The 17,619-nt window shown below is 40.6% G+C and overlaps 1 protein-coding gene across 3 annotated transcripts in view; it reads left to right on the forward strand.

Annotated features, from left to right (window-relative positions):
- The window catches only part of plcg1 (phospholipase C, gamma 1), a 61,761-nt gene that overhangs the window by 28,983 nt on the left and 15,159 nt on the right, over positions 1 to 17,619 (forward strand). For all 3 annotated transcript variants that reach the window (XM_058409979.1, XM_058409978.1, XM_058409977.1), the window contains 11 exons: positions 141 to 234; positions 800 to 847; positions 5,365 to 5,449; positions 6,080 to 6,163; positions 6,958 to 6,980; positions 7,374 to 7,443; positions 9,947 to 10,048; positions 11,932 to 12,050; positions 14,967 to 15,052; positions 15,795 to 15,915; positions 17,116 to 17,284. In XM_058409979.1, the coding sequence (XP_058265962.1) occupies positions 141 to 234; positions 800 to 847; positions 5,365 to 5,449; positions 6,080 to 6,163; positions 6,958 to 6,980; positions 7,374 to 7,443; positions 9,947 to 10,048; positions 11,932 to 12,050; positions 14,967 to 15,052; positions 15,795 to 15,915; positions 17,116 to 17,284 (1,001 nt within the window). The remainder of the gene's footprint in view (positions 1 to 140; positions 235 to 799; positions 848 to 5,364; positions 5,450 to 6,079; positions 6,164 to 6,957; positions 6,981 to 7,373; positions 7,444 to 9,946; positions 10,049 to 11,931; positions 12,051 to 14,966; positions 15,053 to 15,794; positions 15,916 to 17,115; positions 17,285 to 17,619) is intronic.

The raw sequence follows: 17,619 nt of genomic DNA on the forward strand, positions 1-17,619 counted from the left end.
CCACGAGATATCCCAGGCAGATATTCCTATTTTTCTGGGGACTTTGCTAAAATAAATAATTAGCAGTGAATGGGTTACTGTCTCCATGCTCGTGCACACAGACACTCTGCTTAACCTGTGTGTGTGTGTGTTTGTTTTAGCCACGTCAGACGAGGAGATGTCCATGTGGGTGAAGGGTCTAAACTGGCTTGTGGCCGACACTCTGCGCTCCCCTACACCTCTACAGATAGAACGGTCTGTACTATCCACTGACCTTTGACTAAAAAATGACCAAATAATGAGTTTTACCAACTATTAGTCAGTAAATATGGACATTTGTTTGGTATTGAATTGCCATGAACAGTGAATGCAGCCAACATAGCTGGGAGTGTGGCCTACATTCTGAAGGCGGGGCTAAGTGATTGAAGTATTTATATTTCATTGGAATGCAATTTAATGCTAATTTGTTAACATGTAATTCCTGTCATAAATCCTGTCAAGTGAGTTCATGTTAGCCAACTAGCATGGCAGTGAAACTTAGCCTAGCCACCTAGTGTTAGCAGTGAGGAATAAGAACATGAACATGGCTTAAAATTCCTGTCAGAAATCCTCTCAGATTAGCTCCTGTTGCCAGCTAGTTAGCATTAGCAGTAATGAATAATGATCTTGAATATGGCTTAATGGCTTAAACCTGTAGTCTTAGTTAATGCTAAATACTTAGCTAGGGTTAGTAATGAGGATTAAGAACATGAACATGGTTAATAAAAATCCTGTCAGTCTTGTTTTTTTAAGCTAATGTTAACCCTCTTGTTCCCCTCAGGTGGTTAAGGAAGCAGTTTTATGCTGTCGATCGCAGCAAAGAAGACAAGTAAGTTCTCTAGCTGCTGAATTATTAACTCCTGTGCTTTTAGAGCTAAAGAATGTGTGTGTGTGTGTGTGTGTGTGTTGGGTTTATTTATGCACAGGTGTTTTAATGGAGCTGAATAAATCACACCAGTCTTTACTGCTTGAGAAGAGCTTTAGATAGTGTTTAGGCTGTGTGTATGGATTAACTCCTTCTCTCTCTCTCTCTCTCTCTCTCTCTCTCTCTCTCTCTCTCTCTCTCTCTCTCTACCCATCTCTTTCTCTTTCTGTCTGTCTCTCTCTCTCTGTCTGTCTCTCTCTCTCTCTACCCATCTCTTTCTCTCTCTGTCTGTCTCTCTCTCTCTGTCTGTCTCTCTCTCTCTCTACCCATCTTTCTCTCTCTGTCTGTCTCTCTCTCTCTGTCTGTCTCTCTCTCTACCCATCTCTTTCTCTCTCTGTCTGTCTCTCTCTCTCTGTCTGTCTCTATCTCTCTACCCATCTCTTTCTCTCTCTTTCTCTCTCTCTATCTATACCCATCTCTCTCTCTCTCTCTCTCTCTCTCTCTCTCTCTCTCTCTATCTATACCCATCTCTCTCTCTCTCTCTCTCTCTCTCTCTCTCTCTCTATCTATACCCATCTCTCTCTCTCTCTCTCTCTCTCTCTCTCTCTCTCTCTATCTATACCCATCTCTCTCTCTCTCTCTATACCCGTCTCTCTCTCTCTCTCTCTCTCTACCCATCTCTCTCTCTACCCATCTCTCTCTCTCTCTCTTTCTCTCTCTCTCTCTCTCTCTGTCTCTCTCTCTCTGTGTCTCTCTCTGTCTCTCTCTCTCGCTCTCTCTATCTATACCCATCTCTTTCTCTCTCTGTCTCTCTCTCTCTCTCTCTCTGAAGCATACAGTTCTGTCTTCTTATATATTCATAATTCATAACTTTTATTGAATCTCCTCCTGAGTGACATATGGTTCAATCTCCTGGGTCTTGATTATGTTTCTCGACACATGAGCAGAAATTTCACCGCCATGTGCTTTTATGCATTATTAAGAAACTGCTGTTAATGTGTGTGTGTAAGAGTGTGTGTGTGTTGGGGGTTAAATTACACATGGCTAACATCATGAATCACTCATTGCTAGACATTGTAGGAGAGCTTGAATAAAGTTGAGGAAATATTCCTTCAGCACGATTAAATTCACCATAAAAATAAACACAAAACTACTGACTCATTGTTCCATCCAGAGAGAATGAGCGATTCCCAGTGTTCCAGCGTATCTTATTGTTCCTCTGCACTCCTCGGCGTTCCTCGGCGTTCCTCTGCGCTCCTCTGTGTTCCTCTGCGCTCCTCTGTGTTCCTCTGCGGAATACAACACAGAATTCTTGTAGTTCTTTATTTCTAGCTGATCATTCAGAACAAAAGTAATGGCACTTAGGAGGAGGAGGAGTGTGTGTCACGCTGCAGTGGCTGAGCTGCATTACTGTAAGATTGTTGTTTGACCTTATATGGTGTTTTGTGGGTGTGGCTAAATACAAACTCGCGTGTTAATATAGAGGTCCCTGGGGATGATGACGCACACGAGTACGAGTAAAGTCAGGAGAAATTGTTTAGTTTGGATTTTGAGGAAAATATTTACACACAAAACGTAGAACTTTTAAGTCACTTTTTGTGGCACTGCTCATGCTGATGTGTAAATATTCAAGTATATTATTTTTACTGCTGTCATGGTTGCAGTCCCGCTAGTTTTAATGCAGTAGGGAAAAAAATAGAATGAATAGAATATAGATTCATATAGAATTTCTATATTCATATAGAATGAATAAAATAATAATAATAATAAATAAAAAAAAATTATTATTAAACAATAATATAAAAATAAAAAAACAGAGATAGAAAGGGGATGGGAGAATTTCTGATTCCTGCTATCCAATCAGAAACGAGTATTTTCTCTATTCGTGATCTAAGATGTTTTACGTTTCCTGTCTTCATAGAGTGTTTTTTTTTTGTTTTTTTTTAAAAGCTGGATCTTTTTTTTTCTGTGGTGAGCAGTTACACTTCGTCTACGCACGCACACACACACACACACACACACACACACACACACACACACAGGGACCTGTCAGAGAGCAGAGGTAGATTGTAGGCTCTCAGTTGGGGACCACAAGCCGCTTCACATCCTGCGACAGGAAGTAAGATTTAGAGAAACGAGCATGCACCTTCCTCTCGCTCATCAGCACAACAACACAGCCGGAGAGGAAAGAAAGGAAGGCAGGAAGAAAGGAAGAGCGTCGCTGGACCGGTCCTCGGGGGGTTCAGTTTGTCTTGGTCTTCCTGGTTTAATATCAATAAACACATGTGGTGTTCACTGCCTCTTTGTTTCTGTGTGTGTGTTTGTGTGTGTGGGGTGATACAGTAATATAGTAACAGTCAAACGAACCGAATGAACCCTGGTGTTTGTGTTTGTTTTGTTTCTTTTTTTGTTTTTTTCCCACCTCTTTCTCCCCTCATAACCCAGAGTAGTAAGAAAACAGGATATAAAATATAAATGGTAAATAATAAAAATAATTTAAATAATAATTAAATAATTACAATCTGAGACAAAAATGTATTTTTAAATATATTTTGCATTTAAAAAGAAACCTATTATATTCTGTATAATCATCTATTTAAAATTAATTTTTTTAAATATAAATAAATATTTAATTTAAATTAATTTTAAATATAATTTAATATAATTAAATATCATTTTCTAGAATATTTAGAATAATTTAATTTAATAAATTTAATAATTTAATTAGAATATATATATATATATATATATATATATATATATTAGAATATATATATATATATATATATATATATATATATATATATATATATACATATACATACACACACACGGGTTGGACAATGAAACCTAAACGCCTGGTTTTAGACCACAATAATTCATTAGTATGGTGTAGGGCCTCCTTTTGCGGCCAATACAGCATCAGTTTGTCTTGGGAATGACAGATACAAGTCCTGCACAGTGGCCAGAGGGATTCTGAGCCATTCTTCTTGCAGAATAGTGGCCAGGTCACTACGTGATGCTGGTGGAGGAAAACGTTTCCTGACTCGCTCCTCCAAAACACCCCAAAGTGGCTCAATAATATTTAGATCTGGTGACTGTGCAGGCCATGGGAGATGTTCAACTTCACTTTCATGTTCATCAAACCACTCTGTCACCAGTCTTGCTGTGTGTATTGGTGCATTATCATCCTGATACACGGCACCGCCTTCAGGATACAATGTTTGAACCATTGGGTGCACATGGTCCTCCAGAATGGTTCGGTAGTCCTTGGCAGTGACGCGCCCATCTAGCACAAGTATCGGGCCTAGGGAATGCCATGATATTGCAGCCCAAACCATCACTGATCCACCCCCATGCATCACTCTGGGCATGCAACAGTCTGGGTGGTACGCTTCTTTGGGGCTTCTCCACACCGTAACTCTCCCGGATGTGGGAAAGACAGCGAAGGTGGACTCATCAGAGAACAATACATGTTTCACATTGTCCACAGCCCAAGATTTTCGCTGCTGGCACCATTGAAACCGACGTTTGGCATTGGCACGAGTGACCAAAGGTTTGGCTATAGCAGCCCGGCCATGTACATTGACCCTGTGGAGCTCCCGCCGGACAGTTTTGGTGGAAACAGGAGAGTTGAGGTGCACATTTAATTCTGCAGTGAGTTGGGCAGCTGTGGTTTTATGTTTTTTGGATACAATCCGGGATAGCACCCGGACATCCCTTTCAGACAGCTTCCTCTTGCGTCCACAGTTACTCCCGTTGGATGTGGTTCGTCCTTCTTGGTGGTATGCTGACATTACCCTGGATACCGTGGCTCTTGATACATCACAAAGACTTGCTGTCTTAGTCACAGATGCGCCAGCGAGACGTGCACCAACAATTTGTCCTCTTTTGAACTCTGATATGTCTCCCATAATGTTGTGTGCATTGCAATATTTTAAGCAAAACTGTGCTATTACTCTGCTAATTAAACCTTCACACTCTGCTCTTACTGGTGGAATGTGCAACCAATGAAGATTGGCCACCAGGCTGGTCAAATTTAGCCATGAAACCTCCAACACTAAATTGTTTCAGTTTCATTGTCCAACCCCTGTATATATGTATGTGTGTGTGTATGTGTATGTATATATATATATATATATATATATATATATATATATATATATATATATATATATATATATATATAAAAATGATTTTATGAGCAGTTTTTTTCTGTAATCATTGTTAACTCTGTACCTATGCTAAAGTTTTTTTTTGTTTGTTTTTTTTTGTTTGTTTTTTTTTGTTTGTTTGTTTGTTTTTTTAAAGATAATCATCTATTTTTAGAACATTAGAATTTAGAACATAAAAACAGTCAACATGGGACATGGTATTTTTATGTCGTGTGTTTGGGTCTTAGTGACTTTTTTCCTCAAGAAAAGAGGACAAAAATTAATTTTATTTTAATTTAATTTATTTATTTTAATTTTTTTTTTCAGAATTTCCTGTAAGGATCTTAAAAACATGCTGAGCCAAGTCAACTACCGAGTCCCTAACATGAAGTTTCTACGAGAGAAGCTTCCGGTAAAACCGCACACACACACACACACACACACACACACTCACAGTAATGTAATACAGAGTGATGATGTAGTGTCCTGTTGAGTGTTCTATTCCTCTTACACCACAGCAATCAGCCTGCAATGGAAATTTTTATTAATTATCAAACATCACATCATACTTTTATCCATTTATAGTTACATTTCAGCTTGTGTTGCACCTTATTTCCTGTTCTTACTTGCGTTATAGCAGCAATAAACACCAGGTCATTTCCTCTCTGTTTCCTATGAAGTAAAAAAAACACGTAAAAGTGTTTCGTGTTACAGAGAGAAACCGCAAAGCCATCTTTTTTTTTTTTTTTTCAAAAATTTCTCAGGTCGATAAAAAATCTGGTTAGAATTTTAGCCCTCGTTTAAGCCATCATATTAAATGCTAAATGCAAAAAATGCTAAAATATGGCCTGAATAACTTGATTATTGTGTAGAAAGAGTGGTGTTTATTGTCCACACTCAGGAGTACACACTTAAAATCTGAAAGAAGTGTCTTCCAAATTGGTTGAGAAATTGTTAAAGATTATATCCTTGTTGCAGTTGTTGTGTAGTTGTGTTGTGTAGTTGTGTTGTGTGTTGATTAATGTTTGTGTTTATGTTTCAGGACGGAGATCTGAGGAGTGGCGACGTCTCGTATAGCCAGTTTGCGCAGCTGTACCGTAGCCTAATGTTCGATGCACAGAAATCTGTGAGTGGCCTTTCTGTGTGTGTGTGTGTGTGTGTGTGTGTGTGTGTGTGTGTGTGTGTAGGGAGGGGTAATGGTAAGATAATCAGGTTCAACCCCCATAACTGAAACCCTCTCCAGCTGATCTCTGTCTGAACCACATCACTGTGTGTGTGTGTGTGTGTTCTCAAATGACAATTGAATCAATACTGGGCCCCTTAAAAAGCCTCAACATCCCTCTGCTGAAAGCTATTAGCCTGTCCTGAAAAACACACACACACACACTGAGATGACCTCTCTGTCCAGTGACTAAACAGTTCAGCCCCCCCCCTCCCCCCTGTGTGTGTGTGTGTGTTTCTCTTTGATGATTTAATCACCGCCGTGTGTCAGCCATATTATCTGATTATTTGCTCATATTGATCAAATTCCCTGGCCCTACATAGGGCACCTAACGAGTGCACTAGCTTTTTAGCGTCTCGTGTTGGTTATTAATCTTCCAGTCTAATGTATTTTATGCTTGTGTGCTGTACAGATGCATCGATACTACAACGTTAGCCCTCCACACCCTCCCCCATCCGCCCGCTACTAGCCGATATTCAGTGAAATGAGTAACGTCCAGAATATTAAAGTTGTTAAAGATCTTTGATCTGGGTTCATGTTACTGTCCATTTCCTGTGTCTAATCAGGTGTCCAGTGTATTTCCATATAAGGCCATTTCAGCTCTATCTCTGGTGCTTTGTTTAGTTCAGTATGACTAGTTAACTTCTAACTTAATCCTGACCTCTCTCTCTCTCTCTCTCTCTCTCTCTCTCTCGCAGATGGATATTCCCTTCCTTCAAAGGTACACGCTCTCTCTATTTTTCTCTCTCTCTGTCCCACCTTTACTTTCTCTCTCTCTCTCTCTCTCTCTCTCTCTCTTGCTCTCTCTCTTCATTTTTTCCTCTTGCTCCCGAGTTGTCTTACTGACCCAAGCCTCCTCTCTTTCCTCATTGCTCTCTCTCTCTCTCTCTCTCTCTGTTCCCTCTTCCTTTCTCTCTGTCCCACCTTCTCTCTCTCTCTCTCTCTCTCTCTCTCTCTGTCCTTTCTTCCTTTCTCTCTGTCCCACCTTCACTCTCTGTTTCTCTCTCTCTTTTTCTTCTGCCCCCCCCCATCTCCCTTTCTCCCTCTCTCCCTCTCTCCTCTCTCTCCTCTAATCTCTCACTGTTGTAGTAAAATGGTCTGTTGTTCTTCTCAGCTTTATGGAGAGACCGGAGCAGAGGATCACCCTGGAGGATTTCCAGCACTTTCTGCTGGAGTATCAGAAGGTGAGATGTTTGTCTGTTTTTTTTTTGAAACTCTACACAGATTTTAATCAGATTAAAATGCTTTTCTCAACACCCCTCTTATCATGATGCTGAATCACAAACAAACGAGGAAACACGTAGGTTCCTGACACAAATCACTCGACCTAAAAAGATTCAAGATTCAAGAAACTTTGTCATTTCAACCACATATATCTGACGCAGTACAGAGTGAAATGAAACAATGTTTCTCCAGGACCTGGTGCTACAGAAACATACAACAACAAGTTCAACATAAAAACACCACCACAGAGCTAGGACAGAAGTTTGTCTTAGCCACGTAAAGTGCACAGTGTGCAGCTAGGTGCAAACAGAGCATAGACAAGACAGTGCAAAAGACAATAAATACAATAAAGACAACACAAAAGAACACAGGACACTTAGCGCTGAGAGGAAATAAAAGAACGTGTACTGGAATGTAAGTGAAATAAGATAAAGTGAAATGATATAAAAAAAAGTATTGTGCAAAAATACACAGCAGCGGTTGAGGTAGTGCAAATAGAAATAAACATAAATATAACTATAGCAGTGGATGACAGGTAGAGGTAGTGCAGTAAGTAATGAACAGTATAAATTATGTGTGTGTGTGTTCACACAGTCAAGAGAGAGTGTGAGTGTATCTGTGTGTGAGAGAGACAGAGAGTTGATATACAGTTCAGTCCTGAGTGTGTGTGTGTGTGTGTGAGAGTGTAGAACAGTTCAGTCCCGGGTGTTGAGGAGCCTGATGGCTTGAGGAAAGAAACTGTTACACAGTCTGATTGTGAGGCCCGAATGCTTCGGTACCTCTTTCCAGATGGCAGGAGGGTGAAGAGTGTGTGTGAGGGGTGTGTGGGGTGTGTAAGAGTGTGTGTGAGGGGTGTGTAAGAGTGTGTGTGAGGGGTGTGTAAGTGTGTGTGTGAGGGGTGTGTGGGGTGTGTAAGTGTGTGTGTGAGGGGTGTGTGGGGTGTGTAAGAGTGTGTGTGAGGGGTGTGTGGGGTGTGTAAGAGTGTGTGTGAGGGGTGTGTGGGGTGTGTAAGAGTGTGTGTGAGGGGTGTGTAAGAGTGTGTGTGAGGGGTGTGTAAGAGTGTGTGTGTGAGGGGTGTGTAAGAGTGTGTGTGAGGGGTGTGTAACAGTGTGTGTGAGGGGTGTGTAAGAGTGTGTGTGAGGGGTGTGTAAGTGTGTGTGTGAGGGGTGTGTGGGGTGTGTAAGAGTGTGTGTGTGTGGTGTGTAAGAGTGTGTGTGAGGTGTGTGTGAGGTGTGTGTGAGGGGTGTGTGAGGGGTGTGTGAGGGGTGTGTGGGGTGTGTAAGAGTGTGTGTGAGGGGTGTGTGGGGTGTGAAAGAGTGTGTGTGAGGGGTGTGTAAGAGTGTGTGTGAGGGGTGTGTAAGAGTGTGTGTGAGGGGTGGGTAAGAGTGTGTGTGAGGGGTGGGTAAGAGTGTGTGTGAGGGGTGTGTAAGAGTGTGTGTGTGGGGTGTATGGGGTGTGTAAGAGTGTGTGTGAGGGGTGTGTGGGGTGTGTAAGAGTGTGTGTGAGGGGTGTGTAAGAGTGTGTGTGAGGGGTGTGTGGGGTGTGTAAGAGTGTGTGTGAGGGGTGTGTGGGGTGTGTAAGAGTGTGTGTGAGGGGTGTGTGGGGTGTGTAAGAGTGTGTGTGAGGGGTGTGTAAGAGTGTGTGTGAGGGGTGTGTAAGTGTGTGTGTGAGGGGTGTGTGGGGTGTGTAAGAGTGTGTGTGAGGGGTGTGTGGGGTGTGTAAGAGTGTGTGTGAGGGGTGTGTAAGAGTGTGTGTGAGGGGTGTGTAAGAGTGTGTGTGAGGGGTGTGTAAGTGTGTGTGTGAGGGGTGTGTGGGGTGTGTAAGAGTGTGTGTGAGGGGTGTGTGGGGTGTGTAAGTGTGTGTGTGAGGGGTGTGTAAGAGTGTGTGTGAGGGGTGTGTAAGAGTGTGTGTGAGGGGTGTGTGGGGTGTGTAAGAGTGTGTGTGAGGGGTGTGTGGGGTGTGTAAGAGTGTGTGTGAGGGGTGTGTGGGGTGTGTAAGAGTGTGTGTGAGGGGTGTGTGGGGTCAGCCACAATGCTGTTAGCTTTGCGGATGCAGCGTGCGGTGTAAATGTCTGTGATAGAGGGGAGAGAGACTCTGATGATCTTCTCAGCTGTCCTCACTATCCGCTGAAGGGTCTTGCGATCCGAGACAGTGCAGTTCCCAAACCAGGCAGTGATGCAGCTGCTCAGGACGCTCTCGAGAAAAGCGTAACCTCCTCTGTCCTGAAAATGTCAGAAACATAAAACTTACAGCTTTACCTCTGATACTGGAGACTCCTTCTGTTAATGTTACATAAACACATAGATCTGTCTGTCTGTCTAGCCATCTATCCATTCATCTATCTGTCTGTCTGTCTATCTATCTGTCTATCCGGTCTCGCTACCTTTTTATATACTAGTGTATATTTTTATAAGCTATCACATATTCTATCTCTCTGTCTATCGTGTGTGTGTGTGTGTTCAGGAGCTCTGGGCTACAGACAATAACAAGGTTCAGGAGTTTATGTTTCATTACCTGAAGGATCCACTGAGGGAGATCGAGCAGCCTTACTTTTATCAGGATGAGGTAACGCACACACACGCACACACACACACCCACCCACACACACACCCACCCACACACACACACATCAGACTATATTATCATTTAGTTCAAAGAAACACCTATATATTAGCAAAGTATAATGTAAACATCTATCTGTCTGTCTGTCTGTCTGTCTGTCTGTCTATCTATCTGTCTATCTATCTATCTATCTATCTATCTATCTATCTATCTATCTATCTATCTATCTATCTATCTATCTATCTATCTATCCTTGTCTGTCCTTCTGCCTGCCTGTCTATCTATCCATCAATCTATCTATCTTTTTATATACTAGTTTATATTTTTATAAGCTATCACATATATATCACATCTCTCTGTCTCTTGTTATCTAGCTATTTATTTATTTTTAAATAGTAGTTTATATTTTAGAAGGTAATGTGCTTTCATCTATGTTTAATTGATATAAATAAATTCTAAGAGATTTAAATACACAGGTTTTGGGACAAACTCTGGATCTGACTGTGTGAGAGATTCATCACTCAGCAGTGTTGTGTGTTTCCTGCAGGTGGACTGACAGTGTTGTGATTCTGGATGTTAGTGTGTAGTGGTGATTGAGGTTGTGCACCTCGGCTCTGAGGGTGGTGTTTGCTTCAACACACCGCTCCAACACACAGCGTGTTCTTTACTGAGGTTTTGTGGTTCTCTCGTTCGCTAATGCTGGCCTCAATTCGTAGCTTATCTTCATCGTTCTAATATCGTCCGCGAGCGAGCGCTTTATGTTTACGCAAAGTGTATCAGACGTCTCCGAGAAGTGTGGTTAAGTGTAGTTAAGTGCAAGTTTGCCGTATTAGCTAACAGAATCTTTGACAGATTGCAGAAGCTTTGGACCACAAGTGTTTCACTCTTGTACACTCGGGCTTTTGAACTTCTGAAGTTTCCTCCACAAAGCCTTTCGGTCTGAATCAGGCTTAGGGTTCTAGCAAGCGATGCTAAGATGAACGTTGCATCTCTGCTAAAATGTAAATAAGGTTTGATGCTATATCTGGCTAAACCTTAGCGCTGATACTGATTAATAAGCCACTAAATATATGCAGCAATATTTTACACTGTTCGATTTACAGAATTTAAACTTAAACCCTGACAGAGTCGGAGCGCACCGCCTGAGAAAATACGCTCATATACTCTTTAAAAAAAAAAAAAAGTAGTTCCGGTTACGTTTGTGGTGTTTACTGATTAAAATAAACCAAGTGATCGAGCAGAAAGCAGAAAATAAAATCAGTAAAGTAAACGAATTGGTGAACAAATGTGAGAAATTAAGTCAATTATATAAATATATAAAATGTATTAATGTATAAGTCAAAGGGTAAGGAAATTAATGAAGTAAATAAAGTAAATAAGTAGGTAGTATTATTTATACTATATATAATATTATAAATAATATATTTAATTCATGAAGTAAATAATTTATATGTAAATAAATTGTTATATTTAAGTTGTAGTTAAATGTTTTAATTTGTAAACAATTAAGTTATGTAAATAAATAAACAAGTAAGCAAGCAAATAAATATATTAAGAAAGAGAGAAATAAATAAGAGAAAGAAAGAAAGAAAAACTAATAAATAAATAATTAAGTCAATAAATTAAGAAATAAGTAAGGAAAGAAAGAATGAAAGAGAAAAAATAATGAAAGAAAGATAGAAAGAAACAAATAAGTAAATAAATAAATGGCTTTTAAGAAATTAAACTATAGTGTGTTTTGTTCCAGATTAAAATGTCTCACAGTGCTTTTTTTTTCTTCTTCTTCTTATCTCTGAGACACTGGACATCAGTCTGATTGAACACTTTTCAGTATTTTTGTTTGTGGTGTCTTCACGTCCTCTCTCCATCTCCTCGTCTCTCCTCAGTTCCTCACGTACCTGTTCTCCAAGGAGAACTCCATCTGGGATTCCACACTGGACCACGTGCGTCCTGAGGACATGAACAATCCTCTGTCGCACTACTGGATTTCCTCCTCACATAATACGTAAGCATTAAAACACACACACACACACACACACACACACTTGTGGTTGTTGTTGACACTTCTTCACAGGACTGTGTGGTTAACTGGATAAATCAAACTTGTGTGGCAGTTGCTATGGTGATGTTTCCCTTAATTAGCAGCATGTTTGTTTAATGCTTATGGAAGGAGTCTTCAGTTTCGGCAACATGAAATGCTGTGTTTTTTTCCTGTGTTATTCTGTTTCATGAACTTGTTTCCACGACATTAAATGTAACTGTAAATGGATAAAAAATAATTGATTCTTTGTTAATGGTCGATGTTGTTCCGTCACTGTACTGTAAGAGGAATCAAAGACAGTAACTCTGCTTCGTCACACTGCTAATGAGCAATAATCAAAATGTTAATTATTTATTAATTGATCAGATTTTCCCTCATTTATAAAGGAACATCTTAAATCCTGATGATGATGGTGGTGGTGGTGGTGGTGATGATGGAGATGGTGATAATGTTGATGGTGGTGATGATGATAATGAAGGTGGTGGTGAGGATGTTGATGGTGGTGATGGAGATGATGGGGATAATGTTGATGGTGGTGATGGAGATGATGGGGATAATGTTGATGGTGGTGATGGAGATGATGGGGATAATGTTGATGGTTATAATGTTGATGGGGATGATGTGGTGGTGATTGAGATGATGGTGGTGATGGAGATGATGATGGGTATAATGTTGATGGGGATAATGTGGTGGTGATGAAGATGGGGATAATGATGATGATGGGGATAATGTTGTGGTGGTGATGAAGATGGGGATAATGATGATGATGGGGATAATGTTGATGGGGATAATGTTGTGGTGGTGATGAAGATGGGGAAAATGATGATGGGGATAATGTTGTGGTGGTGATTGAGATGACGGTGGTGGTGATAATGTTGTTGATGGTGATGGTGGTGGTGATGGTAATGATGATGCTGGTGATGAGGATGATGATTTTGATGGTGGTGATGTTTATTGTGGTGGTGGTAATGATGATGATGGTATTGATGATGGTGGTATTGATAAATCTAAACCACATCCTTGTTTCCCTGCACCTGAGAAAAGAAGCAGTGACTGTAAGCGAGAGAAAAGTGGAGCAATAGAGCGTGTGCTCTTTTGCATCACTTGTTTCTCTCGTGGTCTGGCTGAGGTGTCGTTTCTGCTAAAGTAAACGTAGCATGCTCAATCAGTGGTTTTCAGATGGAAATTATTTACTGCTCTTCACCAGTATGACCAGCATCATGATGTGAAGAACATCTGCTGACTCCATAATCCGCAGAACCAGTTCCTCAGTAGTACTCAGCGTTTCCAGTTCTCTGACCCTTCTGTTGTCGGTCATCAGCTGCTGGTTCTCATTTTATCACCTTTCAATTCATCTTTAAACATCTTAAACATCTTTTCTTTTTGTTCTGTCTGATTCTGAATTCACTGATCTGCTTGCTTAATCTTTTTCCAGTTCCATTTGTTAATTATCTAGAACTTTCCGAATAAAAAAAGAAAAAGACACAAAAAGGAGAGTACAGGAAGCGTAACAGCTTTATCAGCTGTACAGAAACCCTGAAGTCTCAGCTGGATGGTGGAGCTTTGATCGGTTCTGCAGTAATTAGAAATAGAATAAAAAACAAAAAAATAAAATAAATGCATCAAATATGTACGATATGTACTTAAGATTTGTTTTACCTCAGATACTTTGACCTTGGGTCCTTTTACATCATGGTTCTTTTACCACAAGTCCTTTTACCTCAAATGTTTTTAACCTCGGGTTCTTCAACTACAAGTGATTTTACCTCAGGTTCATTTACATTAGTTTCTTTTACCTCAGGTTTCTTCAGACAAGGTTCTTTTACTACAAGTTCTTTTACTTCAAGTGTTTTTTTTTTTTTTTTAAAAAAACCTTGGGTTTTCAACCACAAGTGTTTATACCTCAGGTTCCTGTACATAAGGTTGTTTTACCTTGGGTCCTTTACCTCAAGGTTCTTTTACCACAAGTACCTTTACTGAAGGATCCTTTAGATAAGCTTCTTTTACCTCAGCTAATTTTACCTCCGATACTTTGACCTTTTTTTAACCTTTGGGTTCTTCAACCACAAGTGCATTTTACCTGAGGTTCCTGTACATAAGATACTTTTACCTCATATTCTTTCACCTTGGATTCTTTTACCTCAAGGTTCGTTTACCAAAAGTCCTTTTACCTCTGGATCCTTTATAGAAATTTCTTTTTTTACCTCAGGTTCCTTTACACAAGGGTCTTTTACCACAAGATCTTTTACTTCAAGTAATGTTTAACCTTGGCTTCTTCAACCACAAATGCTTTTACCTCAGGGTCTTTTACATAAGGTTCTTCTACCTCGGGTAACAAGACAGAGGCTGATGCTGAAAGTGCTATTGTAAATATTAAAACTTCACATTTGATTTTCTCCCTTTTCACTTTTAAAACGCTGTGAAATCCTGTTCTTTATGTTTTTTCTGTTCTAGAGATTAGAAAATGTCTAAACCCCGTGTCCAGAGTGTGTGTGTGTGTACAGCGGGTATGTACATGCTTGCTAAAGAGCTGAAGTGAAAAGAGCTAAAATTAGCCTCTTTCCTCCTATTGAGCGCTCAGAGGTGTTAAAGTCACACCACCTTTAGTTTTAGAACAATGCCTTCAGAGCCGCAAGACCTGAACATGTGGGTTTTCTTAAAAGTATGTACACCCCAGATAAGCGAGGCCTTTAAGTGAGCTGTAGGTCGGCTCTCAGCGGAGCTGGATTTAGTGTGACAAAGCGCAGATTGTTGTGTAAACAGAAGCCTGCAGGCGCTGATAGAGAGAGAGAGAGAGAGAGAGAGAGCTGTAGGTGTGCGGGAGAGCATTTTACTACAGCACGCACATTTCCTGGCCCTGACGCAAGTGTCTGTTTTTAGCTACCTGACGGGAGACCAGTTTTCCAGCGAGTCATCTCTGGAGGCGTACGCCCGCTGCCTGAGGATGGGCTGCAGATGCATCGAGTGTGAGCGCACACACACACACACACACACACACACACACACAATGCTGGAGAGAAAATGAAGCTTTTTCTAGCAGTTCATGCTCTAAATCCATTGTTCTGTACTAACAACTAATAAATCAGCTGACTAATATACTGATAAACCAACAGAGTTCTATAAAATTATTTTAAACCTCTTGAACAGAACATATGGTCTGTGGCAGTCATATTTTGAGGTCTTTTTGTTCATGAAGCACATTTAAAAACAATAAATGTTGAGCAAAAGCTGCGGTTATATCAGTCGTCTGAAAAGAAATTAATAAATTGATAAGTAGGTAAGTTTTTGAAGGTATGAATCTAAAATAGATAGAAAACAGTCAGATCAAACCTTCGTAAACACACACACACACACACAGTAACATGTTCAAACTGTGTCTAAGCTGAGGATTTAATTGATCAGAAATCTGTAAATAAAGAAAGAAATCTGCTTTCTGAACTCCTCAGAACTTTGTAGAATTCATCACATAAAGTTCAAGATGATAATTTTACTGTAAATATTTTAAAATAGTACGATAAAAGCAATTCTCATTCTCCAGGATTATTCTTCAGTAGAATATTTATTCACATTTAACTTGGTTAAATAGATGAGTTACTTGGTACATGAATGCATGTGAAGCATTCAATATGGAGTTATTACATAAATAAAATGAAATACTGTGTTTTATGAAAACTGATTAAATGACAGATGTGACTGTGTGTGTTGCAGTGGACTGCTGGGACGGTCCTGATGGGATGCCGGTCATCTATCACGGTCACACACTCACCACCAAGATCAAGTTCTGTGACGTTCTCACTACCATCAAAGAGCACGCGTTCGTCACGTCCGAGTGAGTGTCCATGCTGTATTAATGCGCTGATGCACAGTTGTATGTGTGAGTGTGGATGAGAGTGTGCCGTGTGAGAGCATGAGCGCAAGTGTGGATGAGAGTGTGAGAGTGAGTGCACCATGTGTGAGTGTGAAATTGAGTGTGTCGTGTGTGAGAACGAGTGTCCCATGTGAGAGTGAGTGTGTCGTGTGTGCACAAGTGTACCATGTGTGAGTGAGAGTGTGAGTGTGCCATGTGAAAGCGCGAGTGTGTCGTGTGTGAGAGCAAGTGTACTGTGTGTCGTGTGAGAGCGAGTGTACTATGTGTGCGAGTGTGAGAGAAAGTGTACCGTGTGAGTGAGAGCAAGCGTACCGTGTGAAAGTGCGAGAGAATGTGCCGTGTGAGTGCGAGTGTGCTGTGTGAGAGTGTGATTACGAGTGTGCCGAGTGTGAGCGCGAGCATGCCGTGTGAGAGCGAGTGTGCCGAGTGTGAGCGCGAGCATGCCGTGTGAGAGTAATTACAAGTGTGCGAGTGTGCCGAGTGTGAGCGCGAGCATGCCGTGTGAGAGTAATTACAAGTGTGAGAGCGAGTGTGCCGAGTGTGAGCGCGAGCATGCCGTGTGAGAGTAATTACAAGTGTGCGAGTGAGAGAGCGAGTGTGCCGAGTGTGAGCGCGAGCATGCCGTGTGAGAGTAATTACAAGTGTGCCGAGTGTGAGAGTGAGAGAAAGACTGAGTGTGTTCCATTAAACTGTTTATTTTAAATGTAAGCAACTTTGTTCCCATTTTTAAAGATTGTCAGGAAATAAAAAGCAGAAGATATTTCTCCAAATATTTTATGTTTACGATCCGTATTTAATCAGGATTTTAAGTATTTTTGGTATTCTAAGTATTTTAAGTATTCTGCAGTTCAGATTACAATCCAGCAGGGGGAGATATTACATGTGTGTTAATTGTGTGTTAAAAAAAAATGAACTGTTGAATGTGAAATAAATTCTCCAATAATATTTTTAAACAAAAATAAATTTTTTATCATTACACAAAGTCAATAAAATATTCAGAATTTCAAAACTCTCATACATCGGTTGATTCCAAGGTCACGATAAAGCAAAGTTCAAGCAAATATCGTCGTTACCATGGTGACAAACGAATATTTTTTTGGTCTGTAGATTTAAACAGACTGATGATGATTTTGATTTTGTGGTGTTTTTTTTGCTTCATAGATTTCCCATAATCCTCTCCATCGAGGACCACTGCAGCATTGTACAGCAGAGGAACATGGCCATGTTCTTTAAGAAGGCCTTCGGTGAGATGCTCCTGACTAAAGCAGTGGACATTTCTGCAGACGGACTTCCATCACCCAATCAGCTCAAGAGGAAGATTCTGATTAAGGTGAGGGCTCACGGGTCATTCGGCTCTGAGGAGGGGATTATGGGGAATACAGAAACACCCGAGAAAACATCTAGAGACACGCTAGCAACCACTGGAATAACATAGGAACCTACTAGCAACACCCTATTGACCACCTGCAATACCATAGCAACCATCTAGGAATTAATAGCAGCCACCTTGCAACAGTTTAGCAACCCCCATTACACTCCCGAATGACCACCTGGTATGCTGGTATACTTGCATCCACCTGGAAAACCACAGCAACACAAAAAGCATAATCCAGGTAACCATGTGGAAATCCATAGCAGCTACCTAGCAACGTCTTAGAAACCATC

The sequence above is a fragment of the Hemibagrus wyckioides genome, linkage group LG15, assembly GCF_019097595.1.
Source record: "Hemibagrus wyckioides isolate EC202008001 linkage group LG15, SWU_Hwy_1.0, whole genome shotgun sequence".
In the NCBI taxonomy this organism is placed as follows: domain Eukaryota; kingdom Metazoa; phylum Chordata; class Actinopteri; order Siluriformes; family Bagridae; genus Hemibagrus; species Hemibagrus wyckioides.